The sequence below is a fragment of the Theropithecus gelada genome, chromosome 19, assembly GCF_003255815.1.
Source record: "Theropithecus gelada isolate Dixy chromosome 19, Tgel_1.0, whole genome shotgun sequence".
Lineage (NCBI taxonomy): Eukaryota > Metazoa > Chordata > Mammalia > Primates > Cercopithecidae > Theropithecus > Theropithecus gelada.
In genome coordinates, this window is record NC_037687.1 from 67,581 (window position 1) to 85,676 (window position 18,096).

The 18,096-nt window shown below is 50.1% G+C and overlaps 2 protein-coding genes across 9 annotated transcripts in view; one reads left to right on the forward strand and one right to left on the reverse strand.

The window, feature by feature from the left end:
• Positions 1-3,111, forward strand: part of AMT (aminomethyltransferase) — a 7,247-nt gene extending 4,136 nt beyond the window's left edge. For 5 of the 6 annotated variants that reach the window (XM_025366573.1, XM_025366576.1, XM_025366577.1 and 2 more), the window contains 5 exons: positions 397-475; positions 780-925; positions 1,035-1,215; positions 1,912-2,067; positions 2,167-3,111. In XM_025366573.1, the coding sequence (XP_025222358.1) occupies positions 397-475; positions 780-925; positions 1,035-1,215; positions 1,912-2,067; positions 2,167-2,345 (741 nt within the window). In that variant the 3' untranslated portion in view covers positions 2,346-3,111. The remainder of the gene's footprint in view (positions 1-396; positions 476-779; positions 926-1,034; positions 1,216-1,911; positions 2,068-2,166) is intronic. The other variant, XM_025366574.1, reaches the window with a different exon arrangement.
• A 1,872-nt stretch (positions 3,112-4,983) lies between these two features.
• Positions 4,984-8,137, reverse strand: TCTA (T cell leukemia translocation altered). Of its 3 annotated transcripts, none has more exons than XM_025366584.1 (3): positions 7,699-8,137; positions 7,229-7,283; positions 4,984-5,529 (listed from the first exon to the last, which is right to left on the reverse strand). In XM_025366584.1, the coding sequence occupies exons 1-3, from the start codon at positions 7,919-7,921 to the stop codon at positions 5,487-5,489; spliced, it is 321 nt and encodes a 106-aa protein (XP_025222369.1). In that variant the 5' UTR covers positions 7,922-8,137; the 3' UTR covers positions 4,984-5,486. The 3 variants fall into 3 exon arrangements, with proteins under 3 accessions (XP_025222369.1, XP_025222367.1, XP_025222368.1); XM_025366582.1 differs by having other exon boundaries at positions 5,110-5,529; positions 7,537-8,129; XM_025366583.1 differs by lacking the exon at positions 4,984-5,529 and having other exon boundaries at positions 7,206-7,406; positions 7,537-8,129.
• Between the last annotated feature and the right edge of the window lie 9,959 nt (positions 8,138-18,096).

Below are 18,096 nucleotides of genomic sequence, written 5' to 3' on the forward strand. Positions count from 1 at the left end.
GGGGCTGCGCGGGGCGGGGGCGCCCCCCCCCCCCCCCCCCCGCGGAAAAACAAAAGCCCCCCAAAAAAAAAAAAAAAAAAAAAAAAAAAAAAAAAAAGACTCAAGAGCGGGCCCACTCTGGAGCATGCCAGGGTTTGGTGGTGGGGGATTAGGCATGGGGAGGGGGGCTTGGCCCCTCTGGTGAGGGTGTGAGGTGGCAGACCTGGGGTTGGGTCATCTCTTATCACTTAGTAGCTATGTGACCTTGTAAGATGGGAACCAGCCTACTACCTTTTTTTTTTTCCTCCCTCCTCCTCCTCTCCACTGTCTTACTACTGTCCAGCTCTGCAGTGTCCAGCCCATGGTAGGTGCTCAGTAAGTGGCCCCAGATGCTCTTGTGGTGTTTCTGTCTTTTAGGACAAGGTCAGGGAGCTTCAGAACCAGGGCAGAGATGTGGGCCTGGAGGTGTTGGATAATGCCCTGCTAGCTCTGCAAGGTGAGAGGGCTGGGCTGGGGTTGGAGCCAATCTTTGCCTTACTGGCTTCATTGACTGCTTAGCACAGAGACTATACCAAGAAGAAGGTGTGGAAGGTGTGGTATTTGTGTGCCATAATTTTAAGTTTGGTATCTTGCCCTCCTCCTACCTACTACAAGGCTCCATGGGCTAGGGACAAGGGCATCTTCTCCCACTTGCAGAGTAAGACTTGCTCAGGGCTTGTTCTGGTCCCTGAATAAGGCTTTAGTCCAGCTTTGAGGGGTGCTGGGACCTGAATTCTTGGTCACTGGCTCCCTGGGCCCAGGCCCCACTGCAGCCCAAGTACTACAGGCCAGCGTGGCAGATGACCTGAAGAAACTGCCCTTCATGACTAGTGCTGTGATGGAGGTGTTTGGCGTGTCTGGCTGCCGCGTGACCCGCTGTGGCTACACAGGAGAAGACGGTGTGGAGGTGTGTCAAGAAGTGGTGTAAGGGGCAGTACAGGGCACAAGATGCACATGAGGGGTGGAAGGTGTGTGGCACAGGGAGCTTCCCATCTGCCCTCTGGTGTTTCATACAGATCTCGGTGCCGGCAGCGGAGGCAGTTCACCTGGCAACAGCTCTTCTGAAAAACCCAGAGGTGAAGCTGGCAGGGCTGGCAGCCAGGGATAGTCTGCGCCTGGAGGCAGGCCTCTGCCTGTACGGGAATGACATTGATGAACACACTACACCTGTGGAGGGCAGCCTCAGCTGGACACTGGGTGAGCTGGGCCAGCACTCAAGGATGGGGTCCTGGAGGTTGGGGTGACCCTTATTAAGACTAACCAGCCCATGACTCCTCCAAAGGTTATGTAGCCTGGAGCAAGTGACTCAGCCTTCCTGAGCCTCCGTTTCCTGAAGGTGCCACTGTGGCTTTGCCTATTAGAAACTGAAGATGCTGCTGGGTGTGGTGGCTCACACCTGTAATCCCAGCACTTTGGGAGGCCGAGGCGGGTGGATCATGAGGACAGGAATTCAAGAACAGCTTGGCCAACATGGTGAAACCCCGTCTCTACTAAAAATATGAAAATTAGCCAGGCATGGCGGCGGATGCCTGTAATCCCAGCTACTTGGGAGACTGAGGCAGGTGAACTGCTTGAACCCGGGAGGCAGAGTTCGCAGTGAGCCGAGATCGTGCCACTGCACTCTAGGCCTGGGCGACAGAGTGACTCCATCTCAAAAAAAAAAAAAAAAAAAAAAAAGAGAAACTGAAGATGCTCAGCAGGTGGGCAGCATGGCCTCTAGGGGGTAGGAGGTGGTTTTTTGGCTGACGGCAGTGAGGGGAGGAATAGAACCTGGAGTAGCCCAAGCAAAGGGGCCTTGATGCTAGATGGGTGTTACCTGAGGACTTCCATAAGGACCTCCTGTGGCCAGGGCTTCTATGGGCTGTGGCTTATGTCTCATGTGTCATTCTCCAGGGAAGCGCCGCCGAGCTGCTATGGATTTCCCTGGAGCCAAGGTCATTGTTCCCCAGCTGAAGGGCAAGGTGCAGCGGAGGCGTGTGGGGTTGATGTGTGAGGGGGCCCCGATGCGGGCACACAGTCCCATCCTGAACATGGAGGGTACCAAGATTGGTAGGTGGACCAGGGAAGCTGGGAAGCCCTTGTCTCTTCCCCAGGAGGGTGGGGGCACTGCAAGGTGGTGCTAATGCATGGCTTATGCTTGCTTGACAGGTACTGTGACTAGTGGCTGCCCCTCGCCCTCTCTGAAGAAGAATGTGGCAATGGGTTATGTGCCCTGCGAGTACAGTCGTCCAGGGACAATGCTGCTGGTAGAGGTGCGGCGGAAGCAGCAGATGGCTGTGGTCAGCAAGATGCCCTTTGTGCCCACAAACTACTACACCCTCAAGTGAGGATGGCTCAGGGTGGGGCTGTCCCCTCCAGGAGTCTTGCCTTGGAGGGCATCCTACAAGGGGTTAGTCAATCAGCTGAGGCAGAACTCACTGGGGGTGGGCAGCTAAGGTGGAGGCTGATTCCAATTATCTGGTTGAGGGGTCATACCACCTATTCCCCCCACCTAACTCATGCCACTCCAGCTTCCTTCAGGACCCTGCTTCTGAGTGACGGACCAGCTCACACAATGTCTTGAGTCCATGATCCCACTGACCCACTCTTGCCTGCTGGAGGGTAATGAGAAACTTTGGTTCTGCCATCTCTCCCACTCTGCCAGGTGCTGGCTGTGGAGCAAAGGCTTACCTTTGTGGGGAGGATAAAACCTGCCCAACCTACCTCACAATGGTTTTTCACATTGCAAAGGGTAATATGGGCGGTGTGGACTTAGGCCACCCCCTCCAGTTTGCATTCCATAAATGCAAATTGTCCCTACTGCAAGTCAGGAATGATTGCTGACTCATAGTAGGGCTGCTATGCCTGTGTGTAAACTTGGGAATGGCTGAGGGAACAGAGACTTACTCTTCCACATTCCCAAGTTGGTCTAGTGTGCTGCCCAGTAGCAAACCATGGCAGGCTCACCACCTATTCTGAGCTCCAGGGCTGTTGTAGGGCAGGGTGGGCTTCCTCCCAGACTTGCCTTACCCTGGGCTGACCTTTGCCCCTGGTATGCATTAATGGACTCCACTGAATCCTGAAAAAAAAATTAAACTTCCTTCTTACTTGCCAGTCTCTAGCTTCATTGTTCTTTGTTCACAGGGTTCCTGAAATGCCAACCCAGTGCCTGCCTTCCTGGCCTCCAAGACAAGCTTGGAATAGGTTCTCCTTGAAAGGGGCCAGTCTATAAGAATGGAGATATTGCCTGTTGGGCACCCCATCCCTGCTCCTCCAGGGAGCTGGCATCACCTCTCCCCTCCCTGCAAGTTGTTGCATCTGGGTCCCAAGGGGCAGCAGCTTCCAGGATGTTCCCTCTCTCACTGCCCCTATGCATGCATACCCTTGTTCTGTCTGAATAACCACAACAACCGATGCACTTCCGTGTTTAATAAGCCACATCCTCAGTTGAGCCTGGGGTGAAATGTGAGATCCTGACTCTGTGCAGTAGTATCAGTGGGTGGGCCTGGGGCTGTGAAGACCATCATCCTCAGTACAGCTGCAATTCCAGTGCCCCTCTACCACAAAGATGGCTTAGGCAAAGGCAACCAGATGGAAGTGTGACATCCAACAGGGAGGAAGTAGGCAGGGGTCACTAAAGTGGCTGGTGGCCCAGCGGATGGAAGCAGAAGTATGGCCATGAGGGAAGGAGGCAGGTCCAGGGCTACAGTGCTTTCAGGTACTGGTGTTTCTATAGGGGCATTTGCCACCCACGCCTTTGGAAACTCCTCTGGCCTATTGTGACATGGCAGGGCTGCCTGGTTCTTGAAGGCAGAGAAGATGCTAGCGGGGAGGAGCTGAGGCTGTGACATGCGTTTGTACCAGGTCCAGATGGGTAATGATGAGGCTACAGGCTATGATGGGGCCACTGTGCACTAAATGCTTGTTATCATCCTATGAGGGGACAAGGTACAGACCCGCATTCCCATAGGCACTTAAGCAGTGGGGGGTAGGAGGCTACCCCAGCGGTTCATCTGTGCTCCTTCAGGTACTCAGCTTACCCCCAAGAAGGACTGAGAGGAATATGAGTAGGACAGTTGGCAGATGACAATTTCCTTTGCCTGGCTCACAGGAGAAATCTGATTGGGCCAGGGATGTGGGTGTTTGGTGCCTCGATCTGGATGGTGCCAGCAGGGACACCACCCTGCCTTATACCTGAATGGCCAGCTAAATAACCATAGAGCTTAAGGTCTGGCTCAGGTCAGGACTCCCTGACTCCTTGCCAATAAAGCAAAACCAGGGATTCAGAAAACTCAGGGCTTAGGAGAAAACAGATCTGCCTTACAAATCCCAGAGCTGGTCAACCTCAGGCTTCCTCTCAGGAAAAATTTTTTTTTTTTTGAAATGGAGTCTCGGCCGGGCGCGGTGGCTCAAGCCTGTAATCCCAGCACTTTGGGAGGCCGAGATGGGCGGATCACGAGGTCAGGAGATCGAGACCATCCTGGCTAACACAGTGAAACCCCGTCTCTACTAAAAATACAAAAAAAAAACTAGCCGGGCGAGGTGGCGGGCGCCTGTAGTCCGAGCTACTCCAGAGGCTGAGGCAGGAGAATGGCGCAAACCCGGGAGGCGGAGCTTGCAGTGAGCTGAGATCCGGCCACTGCACTCCAGCCTGGGCTACAGAGCAAGACTCCGTCTCAAAAAAAAAAAAAAAAAAAAAAATAAAAAATTTTATTGTAGAGACAGTTTCTCACTATGTTGTCCAGGCTAGTCTTGAACCGCTAGCCTCAAGCAGTCCTCTCACCTCGGCCTCCCAAAGTGNCAAAAAAAAAAAAAAAAAAAAAAAAAAAAAAAAAAAGAAATGGAGTCTCGCTCTGTTACCCAGGTTGGAGTACAACGGCGCAATCATAGCTCACTGCAACCTCTGCCTCCCAGGTTCAAGCGAATCTCCTGCCTTAGCCCCCTGAGTAGCTGGGATTACAGGTGTGCGCCACTACACCCGGCTAATTTTTGTATTTTTAGTAGAGATGGGGTTTTCACCGTGTTGGTCAGGCTGGTCTCGAACTCCTGACCTCGTGATCCGCCTGCCTCAGCCTCCCAAAGTGTTGGGATTACAGGCGTGAGCCATCGCGTCTGGCCAACTCAGGAAATATTTTTATGGGATCATATCTCGGGGATGGGAAGAGGGACAGGAAAAGAAACCTAAGACAAAAGAACTGATGGCCTTCCCAACCCAGAGGCTTCCTGAGTTATCACCCCTGAGAGAGGAGGAACACAATCTCTCTCCTTAAGGCACCCAGATAAGGGTACAGGCAAACTCTTCCCTTGCCCAGTGCCTGGATGAGGGCGTAGGGCCAAGAGGCAGAACAGGCCCAGCCCTGCAGGCACTGGGTACCCTGCTACCAACCCTGAACCCCCGGCAGTTGTCCCTGAGGTCTGGGGAGTAGCAGAACCCAGTGTAGAAGCCAGCAGACCCAGTGATGCCCTTGGAGACCCTCTGCTGCCTTCCCTTATTCTCTGTGGGTTTTGAGAGGTTCGTTTGCTGCCATTTCCCTGAAAGTGATGGAGAGAGAGAAGAGAGAGGGGTTATTCCATGGGCAGAACAGTTGATGAAATTGGCTCTCCCAAGCTCCTTCTTGAGGTTTGAGCTAGGCTCAGTAAGGTCACATAACAATCTAGACCTCTCTGCTGATCTCCCACAGCCCACCCTGGGCCCAGCACCTTCTCCCTGCAGACCCATTCTTCTTCCTGGTTCTCCATGTTAGTATGGCATTGCCATCCTTCTCTTTTTTTAATTATTCTTTTTATTTATTATTATTGTTGTTATTTTTCTTTTTTTGAGAAGGGGTTTCACTCTTGTTGCCCAGGCTGGAGTGCAATGGTAAGATCTCAGCTCACTGCAGCCTCTACCTCCTGGGTTCAAGCAATTCTCCTGCCTCAGCCTCCCAAGTAGCTGGGATTACAGGCGCACGTCACCACACCCAGCTAATTTTTGTATTTTTAGTAGAGATGGGGTTTCGCCATGTTGGCCAGGCTGGTCTCAAACTCCTGGCTTCAGGCGATTTACCCTCCTCTGTCTCCCAAAGTTCTAGGAACAGGCGTGAGCCACCGTGCCCAGCCTATTATTTTTTTTGAGATAGAGTCTCACTCTGATGCCCAGGCTGGAGTGCAGTGGCGTGATCTGGGCTCACTGCAACCTCTGCCTCCTGGGTTCAAGTGACTCTCATGCCTCAGCCTCCCGAGTAGCTGGGATTACAGGTGTACACCACAATGCCAGCTACTTTTTTCTATTTTTAGTAAATATGGGGTTTTGCTATGTTGACCAGGCTGGTCTCAAACTCCTGACCTCAAGTGATCCGCCCATCTCGGCCTCCCAAAGTGCTGGGATTACAGGCATGAGCCAGGGGGCCTGGCCTCTTCTCCAAGACAGAAATCTGGGCAGTGGCAGCCTTTCTAACCTCTAGCCCTAACTCTTGGACCCCTTTATCTACTTGCCATGAAGTAGGCATTTATAAAGGCAAATTAGATCAGATCACAGCCTTGCTGAGTTAGTCTTTCAATGGCTCCCAGGGTCCAACAAGCTCTCACGTTCAAGCTCCAGCATCACAGTCTTACCTATTCTAATATGTCACCCTTATCCTTCCCTCTTAGCCTTGCTCTATCCATTCCCTTTGCCAGGTACATTTTGTCACCCTGTGGCCTTTGATCTCGGCTTAGGTGTCTTTCTTGGGAGATGCCTTCCCTGACCACCCCTGCCCCATGCACCCCTAATAAATCCCTGGCTCCCCATGAGCAGGGCCCGGGTTTTCTTTGTTCTCTGGGCCTCGTGTGGTCCCTATCATGTGATAGGGGCCCAGAGATTTTCTGAATGAATGCCCTAATTAGTGAGTGCATGTTTTGCAGAAGAGGAGGCTGACCCTGATGAGGTCAATGTGCTAAGGACAGAGATTACTGCCTTTCCAACTGAGGGGATTGTGCGGAGTGGAATCCAACAAACATGTCATTTCATCTCTCTGAAATTATGACAATACCACCACCTGTCCTACAGGCTGCTGAACAACATGCTGATGGACTGCCCAGACCTTGATGTCATCCTAACTCAAAGCCTGAACTCTACGTGCAGACTTGAAGCTTGCTGCAAAGGCTATTAAGCTGGTGGGCTTATAGCCTGAGAACTCCCTTCTCTGTCACCAGCACAGGAGTGTCCTTGGAATGCCAAGCATGGGGTTGCGGTATGGACAGATTTACTCACCACGAAGGGAAATGCGTGGAGCCATCAGGCGTGGATCCATTCTGACCACCCAGACCTGGAGGCAAAAACACATCCAGAGCTGCAGCAGGTTGGGGTGGGGATCTGAGCAGGCATCAGCCCAGGTCAGGTTAGAGACCACTGGTATTGTTTGGTGAAGTCTAGTAAGGGTCCTAAGGGACTAATCGTATTGCCAGGTGAGAGTTCTGAAGAACAGATACAATGTGATGGGTGGACTGGTGGAGATTATGGCGTAAAATGGTATGGTGGCATGAGTCAGGGTACAACGTTAAGTTCTCTCATCCAAGTACCCGGCTTAGCTTCGTGGTCAGATGCGTTCAGGGTGGTAAGGCCGTGAACCAATGTTAAGTTCTGATGAGCCTCTTGCAGGATAGTTGGGGAACCCAGTGATACAGTCGGGAGAGGGTGGGGGCGGGGGCGGCCAGCCCACGGAAGTTCGTAGGAAGCCTCACCTGGACGGTGATACAACCCGGTCACTGTATTCCCGTAGAACCCCCAGGCCAGCTGGATGCCCAGGAGACTTAACACCAACCACAGCAGCAACAGCTTGAAAAGGGTCACGCGCATGTCCTGCGTCTCCCACTCCCTCAAGAATTCGCTGCCCAGCGCGCCCAGCGCATCCAGTACCGTGGCCGGTAGAGCCTGCAAGGCCTGCCCAGACCAGGGCTCCGCCATGACTGGCCCTCGCCCCACCCGGGGTACTGTCACCGTAGTCCCTACCACGCACGCGTGTGATCTTCCGGGGCCAGGCCCGTTAGTGCGCACGCGTAAATCTAGGCAGGGCGGGGCCTACTTCGCTTGAGTGAAGTGTTGGCAGTTTGGGGAGGAGTATTAAAACCGCGCACGCGCACCTAGCCCCACCCTGCTTGCTTAAGGGATGAGTGACTCCGGGAGTACAAAATAGCAACCAGGTCTTTTATAGCCCCGGAGTTCCCGTGATGCCCCACGCGGCTGCAATGATTGGTTAAGGGTTTTGCTTTTAGGGCGTGGCCGCGCTCCTGAGCAATAGTGGATGAGCTGTGAGTGCGCGCGCGTGGCGGGGCCGCGACCTGGGTCGGCTCGAGCCCGCTGGGCACTCGGGGGCGCGCACGTCGTTCTCCGCCCTCCCGCCGCCGCCCGCCCTCGCTCTCTCGCGCTCGCCTCCCGCCGCCCGTGGTCCTCCGTCGGTTCTCTCGTTAGTCCGCGGTCTGGTTTTCAGCTACCCGTCTTCGTCTCCGAGCTTGCGACTCGCGGACCGGCGTCCCCGGCGCGAAGAGGCTGGACTCGGATTAGTTGCCTGAGGTGAGCGGAAGGGTTCCCTCCAGGCGCCGCGGGGCCCCAGGCCCTCCCGCCCGCCCGGTAGTCTTCCGGCCGGCAGGCCGCCGCCCCGCAGCGGCCGCGCCCCACCGGCTGCTGGTGGCCGAGCCGCCCCTGGCCGAGCCGCCCCTGACCTTTGACCTGACTCCCGGCTCAGGCCCCGCGCCCCAAAGCGGCCACCCCGCCCGCGCAGTCCCCGGAAGCGCGCCCCGTAGTCTCCAGTGCCCCTTCCCCCGCCCGGCCGGGCCTGGTGGAGCCCAAGCTGCCCGCCTGCCTGCCCTCGGTCCTCGGCGCTTCCTCTCCCGGCAGCGCCGGGCAGGGCGGGGGCTTTGGGCCGGGCCCCCGACCGCGCAGTGTGGCCGGCTGCTGAAAGCGCGCGTGGCTGTCGGAGTTGAAATGGGAAAGAAACTCTTTACAACTCCATTTTGCTTTTTACGTTTACCGAGAAACGTGAATCACTGTTTTATATTGATTAAAGTCCAGTTACACTTTGGGTAGGTTTTCTTTTAATGCAGATTTGTTGGAGACTGTGTAAGTAAGTAAAAGATTGTATTGAAAGCTTAGAGGTATGATCTACGGCCATACCACCCCGAACGCGCCCTAACTCGTCTGAAAGCTTTGGGGTCTGTATTGAGTGGAAAAGGGGTATTTTCCAGTTGAAAAAACAAAACCAAACCACAAAACTGTAAATGATTTAAGCGATGTTGCATGAAAACAGATGCAATATTGGTTAGTCTAAGTCGCTGTATTGATTAGGAATCACCTAAGCATCTGTACCTTAGTTACTGATTGGATCTACAGTTACAGATCGTCTTCATTGAATAGCGCTATTTGCGTCCAAGTTGATTTGTTCACAAACCTTGTTTAGTAGTTTACGGTGGAAAACTGGAATCTTTTTTACCTCAAAGTTGGTTCCACTTGTGTTTTTTAATAGTTTTGATTTTAAATTTTTACCTCTGTTGACTTGTTTGGTTCTTTTTGTCTTGAAGAAAGTCTTTTAAAATAAACGTTTCTTGCAGGTGTGTAAGTAGATTATATTTCACTCTGCCTTCCTGAAGGAGAAAAACAGAAAAACTGAAAAACTTCCATAATTTAAAATGTGTGTGATGAGAATTTTTCAGCCACTTAGTATCACCCGGATGTGTAGTGTGTATGTACCATGTGGATGATTGTCACCTTAAGATGTGGCTAAATAGGCGGAGATACTGTTTTGAGCTTTTGGCACAAGTGACATTGGACTGAAAAAAGACTAGTTTTTAATTGTAAAGGATGACTTATTGAAGGATCTCTGGATAACTTGTCTTAATTGGTTCCATCTAATTTTGTGGAGCACTGATGGCTCTTGGGGACATTAAATATATAAGGTGCACCTTGGTTTGAGTTAAAGTCTAATGCTAGATTTATTCTCTCTGTTGTAAAAATCTGCGTTGCAGGGAAGAAGAGAGTAGGAATAATGTATAGTTCTTGAATTTTAGATCTAAGAGGAATCTTTCAGGTGTGGTTGTCTAACCCCATTTGCAGATGAGCAAACTGAGTCCCAGAGACTTAAGTAAATTTCCCAGGATTATCTATCTAGTCAGGAGCAGACCAGAACTGTCTGCTCTGTTAAGGTATTCTCCATTTACTCCCAAACATTTGACCTCTAGAGTCAGCTAAAATTCAGGACTTCCAGCTTATTCCATTGTTTCTTCTTTTTTTTTTTTTTTTTTTTGAGACGGAGTCTCGCTCTGTCACCCAGGCTGGAGTGCAGTGGCCGGATCTCAGCTCACTGCAAGCTCCGCCTCCCGGGTTCACGCCATTCTCCGGCCTCAGCCTCCCGAGTAGCTGGGACTACAGGCGCCCGCCACCTCGCCCGGCTAGTTTTTTGTATTTCTTAATAGAGACGGGGTTTCACCGTGTTAGCCAGGATGGTCTCGATCTCCTGACCTCGTGATCCGCCCGTCTCGGCCTCCCAAAGTGCTGGGATTACAGGCTTGAGCCACCGCGCCCGGCCTGTTTCTTCTTTTAAACCTTGTTGATGGTGAATAGTTTGGGAGAATCCGAAAAATTCATTTGCCAAAAAAAATTCAGTTCATTAGCTTACATAGCACTCTCCCCTTGTTAACTGGATGGTCCTGCCTTCAATTGAGGGAGCTAGATGAATGTACAAGGGTCCCTGGCTGACCTAATCATGGCTTTAAGTGTTCGGATTTTTTTTTTTTAAGGGTCCAACTTCTAGAGCAAGGCCTACACTTTTACTGCTTCAAAACCAAGATATTTAGGTCAGGCTAACATATTTTTAGGTAACTGTGGGCACTTTTGACTATTAATTTGGGGTACTGCATGTGTCAAGTAAACAATTCCCTGTGCACATGTATGTGGTAGTGGTGGTGGAGTATTTTTGTAGTCTTGATTTCTTCCCATTTGTCAGTTAACTCCTTTTTAAAAGTTTATTCTGGTCATATGGGGGTGTAAGTTATTAGGAGAGTTAAAAAGAGGTAGCTCTTCAAGTGTTTCTTGTCCATGGGGTGGAGCCCTGCAGTGACGGGAGAAGGTGCTAGTTTGCGTCTTCTTAATTGTCTTAGAGCGCTGAGAGATTTATGTTAACTCTGAAAGACTGATAGTTCAGCTTCTAAGAGAGCTAATTTGAGCGTGCTGTAGACAGCACCTTGGGTTTAATTGCATTATGGTTACTAGTGATTATGATAAATAGTACATAGTCACTGGACTTTAAAATTGGCCATATACTTTTATTTTTATTTTTGAAATGGAGTCTCACTCTGTTGCCTAGGCTGGAGTGCAGTGGCGCGATCTCAGCTCACTGCATCGTCTGCCTCCTGGGTTCAAGCGATTCTCCTGCCTCAGCCCCTGGAGTAGCTGGGACTACGGGCACCAGCCACCGTTCCTGGCTAATTTTTGTATTTTTAGTAGAGACGGGGTTTCACCATGTTGGCCAGGCTGGTCTTGAACTCGTGACCTCAGGTGATCACCCACTTCGGCCTCCCAAAGTGCTGGGATTACAGGCGTGAGCCCACACGCCCACCCATATTTGTAGTTTTAAAAGGATCCTAAGTATTTTGTCCGACTCTACCATTTCGTTTATTCCTTTATTTACCTGTCCAGTGTAACTGTTTGCTTGTAACTACACATTAATATAACTAAATTTTGAACTTGTTAATGTTACATGTCTTGCTATACTTGGGGCTCTTTGGGGACATGTCATTGTTAAGTATTTGTGGGATTAAAATTTCCAAGACATTTTGAAGTTGGTAATTACTATAAAATCCTTCATCTTTAATCTGTGGAGCTATAGTATTAAGTGAAGGCCTCGGTATGTTCATAATTACGGTAGTCATGTGACTGAAAATCAGGCACTGAAGCTGCTCATTCTGGGTGTTGGTCTCAGTTTATTGGTACTTCCGCCAAATACATTTTTATAGCTAATAATACTGAAAAACATGAAATACACTTGCTGAATTGCAATCAGTATGCAGTTTATGCCAAACTGAGCTTGATTTCATTTTTTAAGAGGATGAGTAAATATATAAGTGTGTGTGTGTGTACATATATATATATATATATTTTTTTTTTTTTTTCTCTTTCGAGATGGAGTCTCACTGTATTGTCCAGGCTGGAGTGCAGTAGCGTGATCTTGGCTCACTGCAACCACCGCTTCCCAGTTGAAGTGATTCTCACGCTTCAGTCTCTGGAGTAGTTGGGATTATCGGCATGCACCTCTATACTTGGCTAATTTTTGTATTTTTAGTAGAGACGGGGTTTCACCATGTTGGCCAGGCTGGTCTCGACCTCTTTTTTTTTTTTTTTCTGAAATGGAGTCTCGCTCTGTCACCCAGGCTGGAGTGCAGTGGCGCAATCTCAGCTCACTGCAAGCTCCGCCTCCCAGGTTCACGCCATTCTCCTGCCTCAGCCTCCTGAGTAGCTGGGACTACAGGCGCCCCCCACCACGCCTGGCTAATTTTTTGTATTTTTAGTAGAGATGGGGTTTCACCGTGTTGACCAGGATGGTCTTGATCTGACCTCGTGATCCTCCTGCCTCGGCCTCCCAAAGTGCTGGGATTACAGGCGTGAGCCACCGCGCCCGGCCTGGAACTCTTGACCTCAGGTGATCTGCCCCCCTCTGAAATTGTTGAGATTACAGGTGAGAGCCACTACTGCGCTTGGCCACATTTAAGCATATTTATGATAGTGTCTTAAATTTAAGTGAAGAGAAAGAGGAAAACATATACAGCCAATGAAGTAAGTTCGAAGTGGAGTGAAAGGAAAAGTTGGAGGTAAAAAGAGGTTCGAGAGGTGGGCAGGGGCCAGATCATATAGGGCCTTTAGGACATGGGAAATTCTTTGGATTTGTTCTGAGATTAGAAGTCATTTAGATATTCTTTAGAAAGGGGATGACATGATCTCATATTAAAAAAAACAAAAACAAAAAAACAACTAGAATCACCGTGAGTAGGAGTAGATCTAATTCCATTCTGACCAAATAGTAAACTAATATGGTAATTGTACAAATATGAGAAAGGATTTCCTGGCCGGGAGCGGTGGCTCACGCCTGTAATCCCAGCACTTTGGGAGGCTGAGGCAAGTGGATCACTTGAGGTCAGGAGTTTGAGGCCAGCCTGGCCAACATGGTGAAACCCCATTTCTTTTTTTTTTTTTTTTTTTGAGCCACCGCGCCCGGCCGAAACCCCATTTCTACTAAAAATACAAAAAATTACCTGGGCGTGGCAGTAGGCGCCTATAATCCCAGCTATTCAGGAGGCTGAGACAGGAGAATCACCTTAACCTGGGAGGCGGAGGTTGCTGTGAGCTGAGATCGCGCCATTGCACTCCAGCCCGGGAGATGGTGCAAGACTCTGTCTCAAAAAAAAAAAAAAGGGCCGGGCGCGGTGGCTCAAGCCTGTAATCCCAGCACTTTGGGAGGCCGAGACGGGCGGATCACGAGGTCAGGAGATCGAGACCATCCTGGCTAACAGGGTGAAACCCCGTCTCTACTAAAAAATACAAAAAGCTAGCTGGGCGAGGTGGCGGGCGCCTGTAGTCCCAGCTACTCGGGAGGCTGAGGCAGGAGAATGGCGTGAACCCGGGAGGCGGAGCTTGCAGTGAGCTGAGATCCGGCCACTGCACTCCAGCCTGGGCGACAGAGCAAGACTCCGCCTCAAAAAAAAAAAAAAAAAAAAAAGGAAAAGATTTCCTAATATTAATTTCCTTGACTTAATGACTTCAGCCTGTTTTATTTGAAGTCATCCCTCCCCTCCGCATCCCACCCCACCCTACCCCACCCCAGACAGGGTCTCACTGTGTCACCCAGGCTGGAGTGCAGTGAGTCATCTCAGTTCACTTCAACCTCTGTTTCCCAGGTTCAAGCGATTCTCGTGCCTCACCTCTAGAGTAGCTGGGACTACAGGCGTGTGTGACCACGCCCGACTCATTTTTGTATTTTTAGTAGATGGTGTTTCACCATGTTGGCCAGGCTGGTCTCGAACTCCGACCTCAGGTGATGCACATGCCTTAGCCTCCCAAGTGCTGGGAGTATAGGTGTGAGCCACCATGCCTAGCCAAACCATTGATTTTCTGACACTTGCCTTTCAGCCTGTAATTTCTCTCTCTGTAATGCTTGTGTTAAAAAGGAGATGGAATTTGATGAAGCAAGTCGTTAAAATGTTCACTGTAGGCCGGGCGCGGTGGCTCAAGCCTGTAATCCCAGCACTTTGGGAGGCCGAGATGGGCGGATCACGAGGTCAGGAGATCGAGACCATCCTGGCTAACCCGGTGAAACCTCGTCTCTACTGAAAATACAAAAAAAAATTAGCCGGGCGTGGTGGCGGGCGTCTGTAGTCCCAGCTACTCGGGAGGCTGAGGCAGGAGAATGGCGTGAACCCGGGAGGCGGAGCTTGCAGTGAGCTGAGATCCAGCCACTGCACTCCAGCCTGGGTGACAGAGCGAGACTCCGTCTCAAAAAAAAAAAAAAAGTTCACTGTAGTCTAGGTGGTGGGGTACAGGTGTATACTGTAAAAAAAATTTATTTTTTTTTTCCCTTTTAGTATAGAGTCTTGCTCTGTCGCCCAGGCTGGAATACAGTGGCACGATCTGGACTCACTGCAACCTCCACCTCCTGGGTTGAAGCAGTTCTTCTGCCTCAGCTTCCTGAGTAGCTGGGATTCACAGGCACCCGCTACCACTCCTGGCTAATTTTTGTATTTTGAGAACAGACCAGGTTTCACCACGTTGGCCAGGCTGGTCTTGAACTCCTGACCTCATGATCCACACGCCTCGGCCTCCCAAAGTGCTGGGATTACAGGTGTGAACTGCTGCGCCCGGCCTAAGTTTTTTTTTTTTTTCTTTTTTTGAGACAGTCTCACTCTGTCACCCAGGCTGCAGTGCAGTGGCATGATCTTGGCTCATTGCAACCTCAACCTCCTGGTTCAGGTGATGCTTTTACCTCAGCCTCCCAAAGCTTGGATTATAGGTGCGAGTCACCACACCTGGCTAATTTTTATGTTTTTTTGCAGAGACTGGGTTTCGCTGTGTCACTCAGGCCGGTCTTGAACTCCCAGCCTCAAGTGATCTGCCTACCTTGGCCGCCCAAAGTCTCAAACTCCTGGCCTCAAGTGATCCACCCGTCTTGGCCTCACAAAGTGTTGGGATTACAGGTGTGAGCCATCATACCAGGCCTATATTTATTTATTTATTTTTAGAGACAGGGTCTCACTATGTTGCCCAGGCTGGCCTCAAACTGCTGGGCTCAAGCAGTCCTCCTGCCTCACCCTCCCAAAGTGCTGGGATTACAGGCATGAGCCACTGTACCCAGCAAAATATTTGCTAGATAAGAAAAATCATAAAGCTGAAACTAGGTTCTTTTTTTTTTTTTTTAAGATGGAGTCTCTCTGTCGCCAGGTTGAAGTACAGCCTTGGCGCGATCTCGGCTCACTGCAACCTCTGCCCACCTGGTTCAACCAATTCTCTTGCCTCAGCCTCCAGAGTAGCTAGGACTACAGGCACGCGCCACCGCCACACCCAGCTAATTTTTGTGTTTTTAGTAGAGACGAGGTTTCACCATGTTGGCCAGGATGGCCTCGACTTATTGACCTCGTGACCCCGTGATCCTCCCGCCTGGGCCTCCCAAGGTGTTGGGATTACAGGCGTGAGCCACCAAGGATTTGTGTTAAAATTTTTTTTGCTGGCCGGGCGCGGTGGCTCAAGCCTGTAATCCCAGCACTTTGGGAGGCCGAGACGGGTGGATCACGAGGTCAGGGGATCAAGACCATCCTGGCTGGCTAATACGGTGAAACCCTGTTTCTACTAAAAAATACAAAAAACTAGCCAGGCGAGGTGGCGGGCGTCTGTAGTCCCAGCTACTCGGGAGGCTGAGGCAGGAGAATGGCGTAAACCCGGGAAGTGGAGCTTGCAGTGAGCTGAGATCAGGCCACTGCACCCCAGCCTGGGTGACAGAGCGAGACTCCGTCTAAAAAAAAAAAAAAATTTTTTTTTGCTTTATTTTTTTCTTCTTTTTTTTGTATTAGAGATGGGGTCTTGCTATGTTGCCCAGACTGATCTTGTACTCCTGGGCTCAAGTGGTCCTCCTGTCTCAGCCTCCCAAAGTGCTAGGATTACAGGTGTGAGTCAAGCAATTCTCGTGCCTCAGCCTCCCCAGTAGCTCGATTACAGGTGCCAACCACCACCTGCCCACCACCCCCGGCTAATTTTTGTATTTTGTATTTTAGTAGAGACAAGAATTATACCATGTCGGCCAGGCTGGTCTCAAATTCCTGACCTCAGGCAATCCACCCACCTCAGCTGCCTGCTGGAATTATGGGCGTGAGCTACCCTGGCCAAGATTTTTAACTTCTGAAGCTTATAGCTGCTCTAAATCACAAGAATTCAGTTCCATAATTTTTAAAAGTTGCTTATTTTGAATTTAGGTATATGGTTGAACATTCTAACTTTTGTTATGTATACATTTTTATTTTACTGTATTCTTGTGGCCATTGTATCCTACTCTGTATGTTGCAGATGAGTTGTGATTCTCTGGACTTAGAGATCACATGCTCTATTACCAGGATATTTTTTTGTAACTCCGTTTGTTGTTTGGGATATAGGCTTTGAGAGGTTAAGGAAGTAAATTTAGGATGGATATTGATGTTGTAACACTTTGTTAATCCTTTTTTCTACAAGATAATTTTATTATGTGATACAGCAATTTTGTTCAGAGGTGTTTTGTTTTTTTTTTTTTTTTGAGACGGAGTCTTGCTCTGTCGCCCGAGCTGGAGTGTAGTGGCCAGATCTCAGCTCACTGCAAGCTCCGCCTCCTGGGTTCACGCCATTCTCCTGCCTCAGCCTCCCGAGTAGCTGGGACTACAGGCGCCTGCCACCTCGCCCGGCTAGTTTTTTGTGTTTTTTTAGTAGAGACGGGGTTTCACCATGTTAGCTAGGATGGTCTTGATCTTGTGACCTCGTGATCCGCCCGTCTCGGCCTCCCAAAGTGCTGAGATTACAGGCTTGAGCCACCGCGCCCGGCCAGTTCAGAGGTGTTTTGTGTGTGTGTGGAAAATTTCTTTTCTGGATGAAATCTCTTGTTTAACTTCTCCAGTTATTCATAATGAAGCTGTTTATCTTTTGAAGATGTTAAGTTCAGAAAAGGAAGGCAAGCTGCATACAGTGGCTCACGCCTTTATTCCAGCACTTTGGGAGGCCAAGGTGGGTGGATCACCTGAGGTCAGGAGTTCAAAACCAGTCTGACCAACATGGTGAAACCCCATCTCTACTAAAACTATAAAAATTAGCCAGGTGTGTTAGTGGGTTACTGTAATCCCAGCTACTCAGGAGGCTGAAGGAGGAGAATTGCTCAAACTTGGGAGGTGGAGGTTGCAGTGTGCCAAGATCACAGCACTCCAGCCCGGGCAACTCTGTCTCAAACGCAAACACAAAGAAAAGGAAGGCAGTAGAGTATCTTATTTAAGAGCATGGATTCTGGAGAGAAGCTGACAGTTAAATACTAGCTCTGACACTTGATGGCTTGAGACCCTTGACAGTAATATGATTCCTTTTTGATTCAGTTTTTTTCTTCTGTAGAAAGGGAATGGGAAGCGAGCACTATGAGATTTCAGTGAGAGAGAAGCACTTACCTCAAGTGCCAGACAGCAGCCCTTCAGCTAACTTATTATATTTATTTATTTTTTGAGATGAAGTTTTGCTCTTGTTGCACAGGCTGGAGTGCAATGGCACGATCCCAGCTTACTGCAGTCTCCACCTCTCAGGTTCAAGCGATTCTCCTGCCTCAGCCTCCTGAGTAGTTGGGGTTACAGGCACCTGTCACCATGCCCAGCTAATTTTTTTTTTTGAGACGGAGTCTCACTCTGTCACCCAGGCTGGAGTGCAGTGGCACCTTCTTGGCTTACTGCAAGCTCCGCCTCTGGTGTTCTTTTTTTTGAGAAGGAGTCTCGCTTCGTTGCCCAGGCTGAACTGCAGTGAAGCTATCTTGACTCACTGCAACCTCTGCCCCCCAGGTTCAAGCGATTCTCCTGCCTCAACCTCCTGAGTAGCTGGGATTACACGCATGT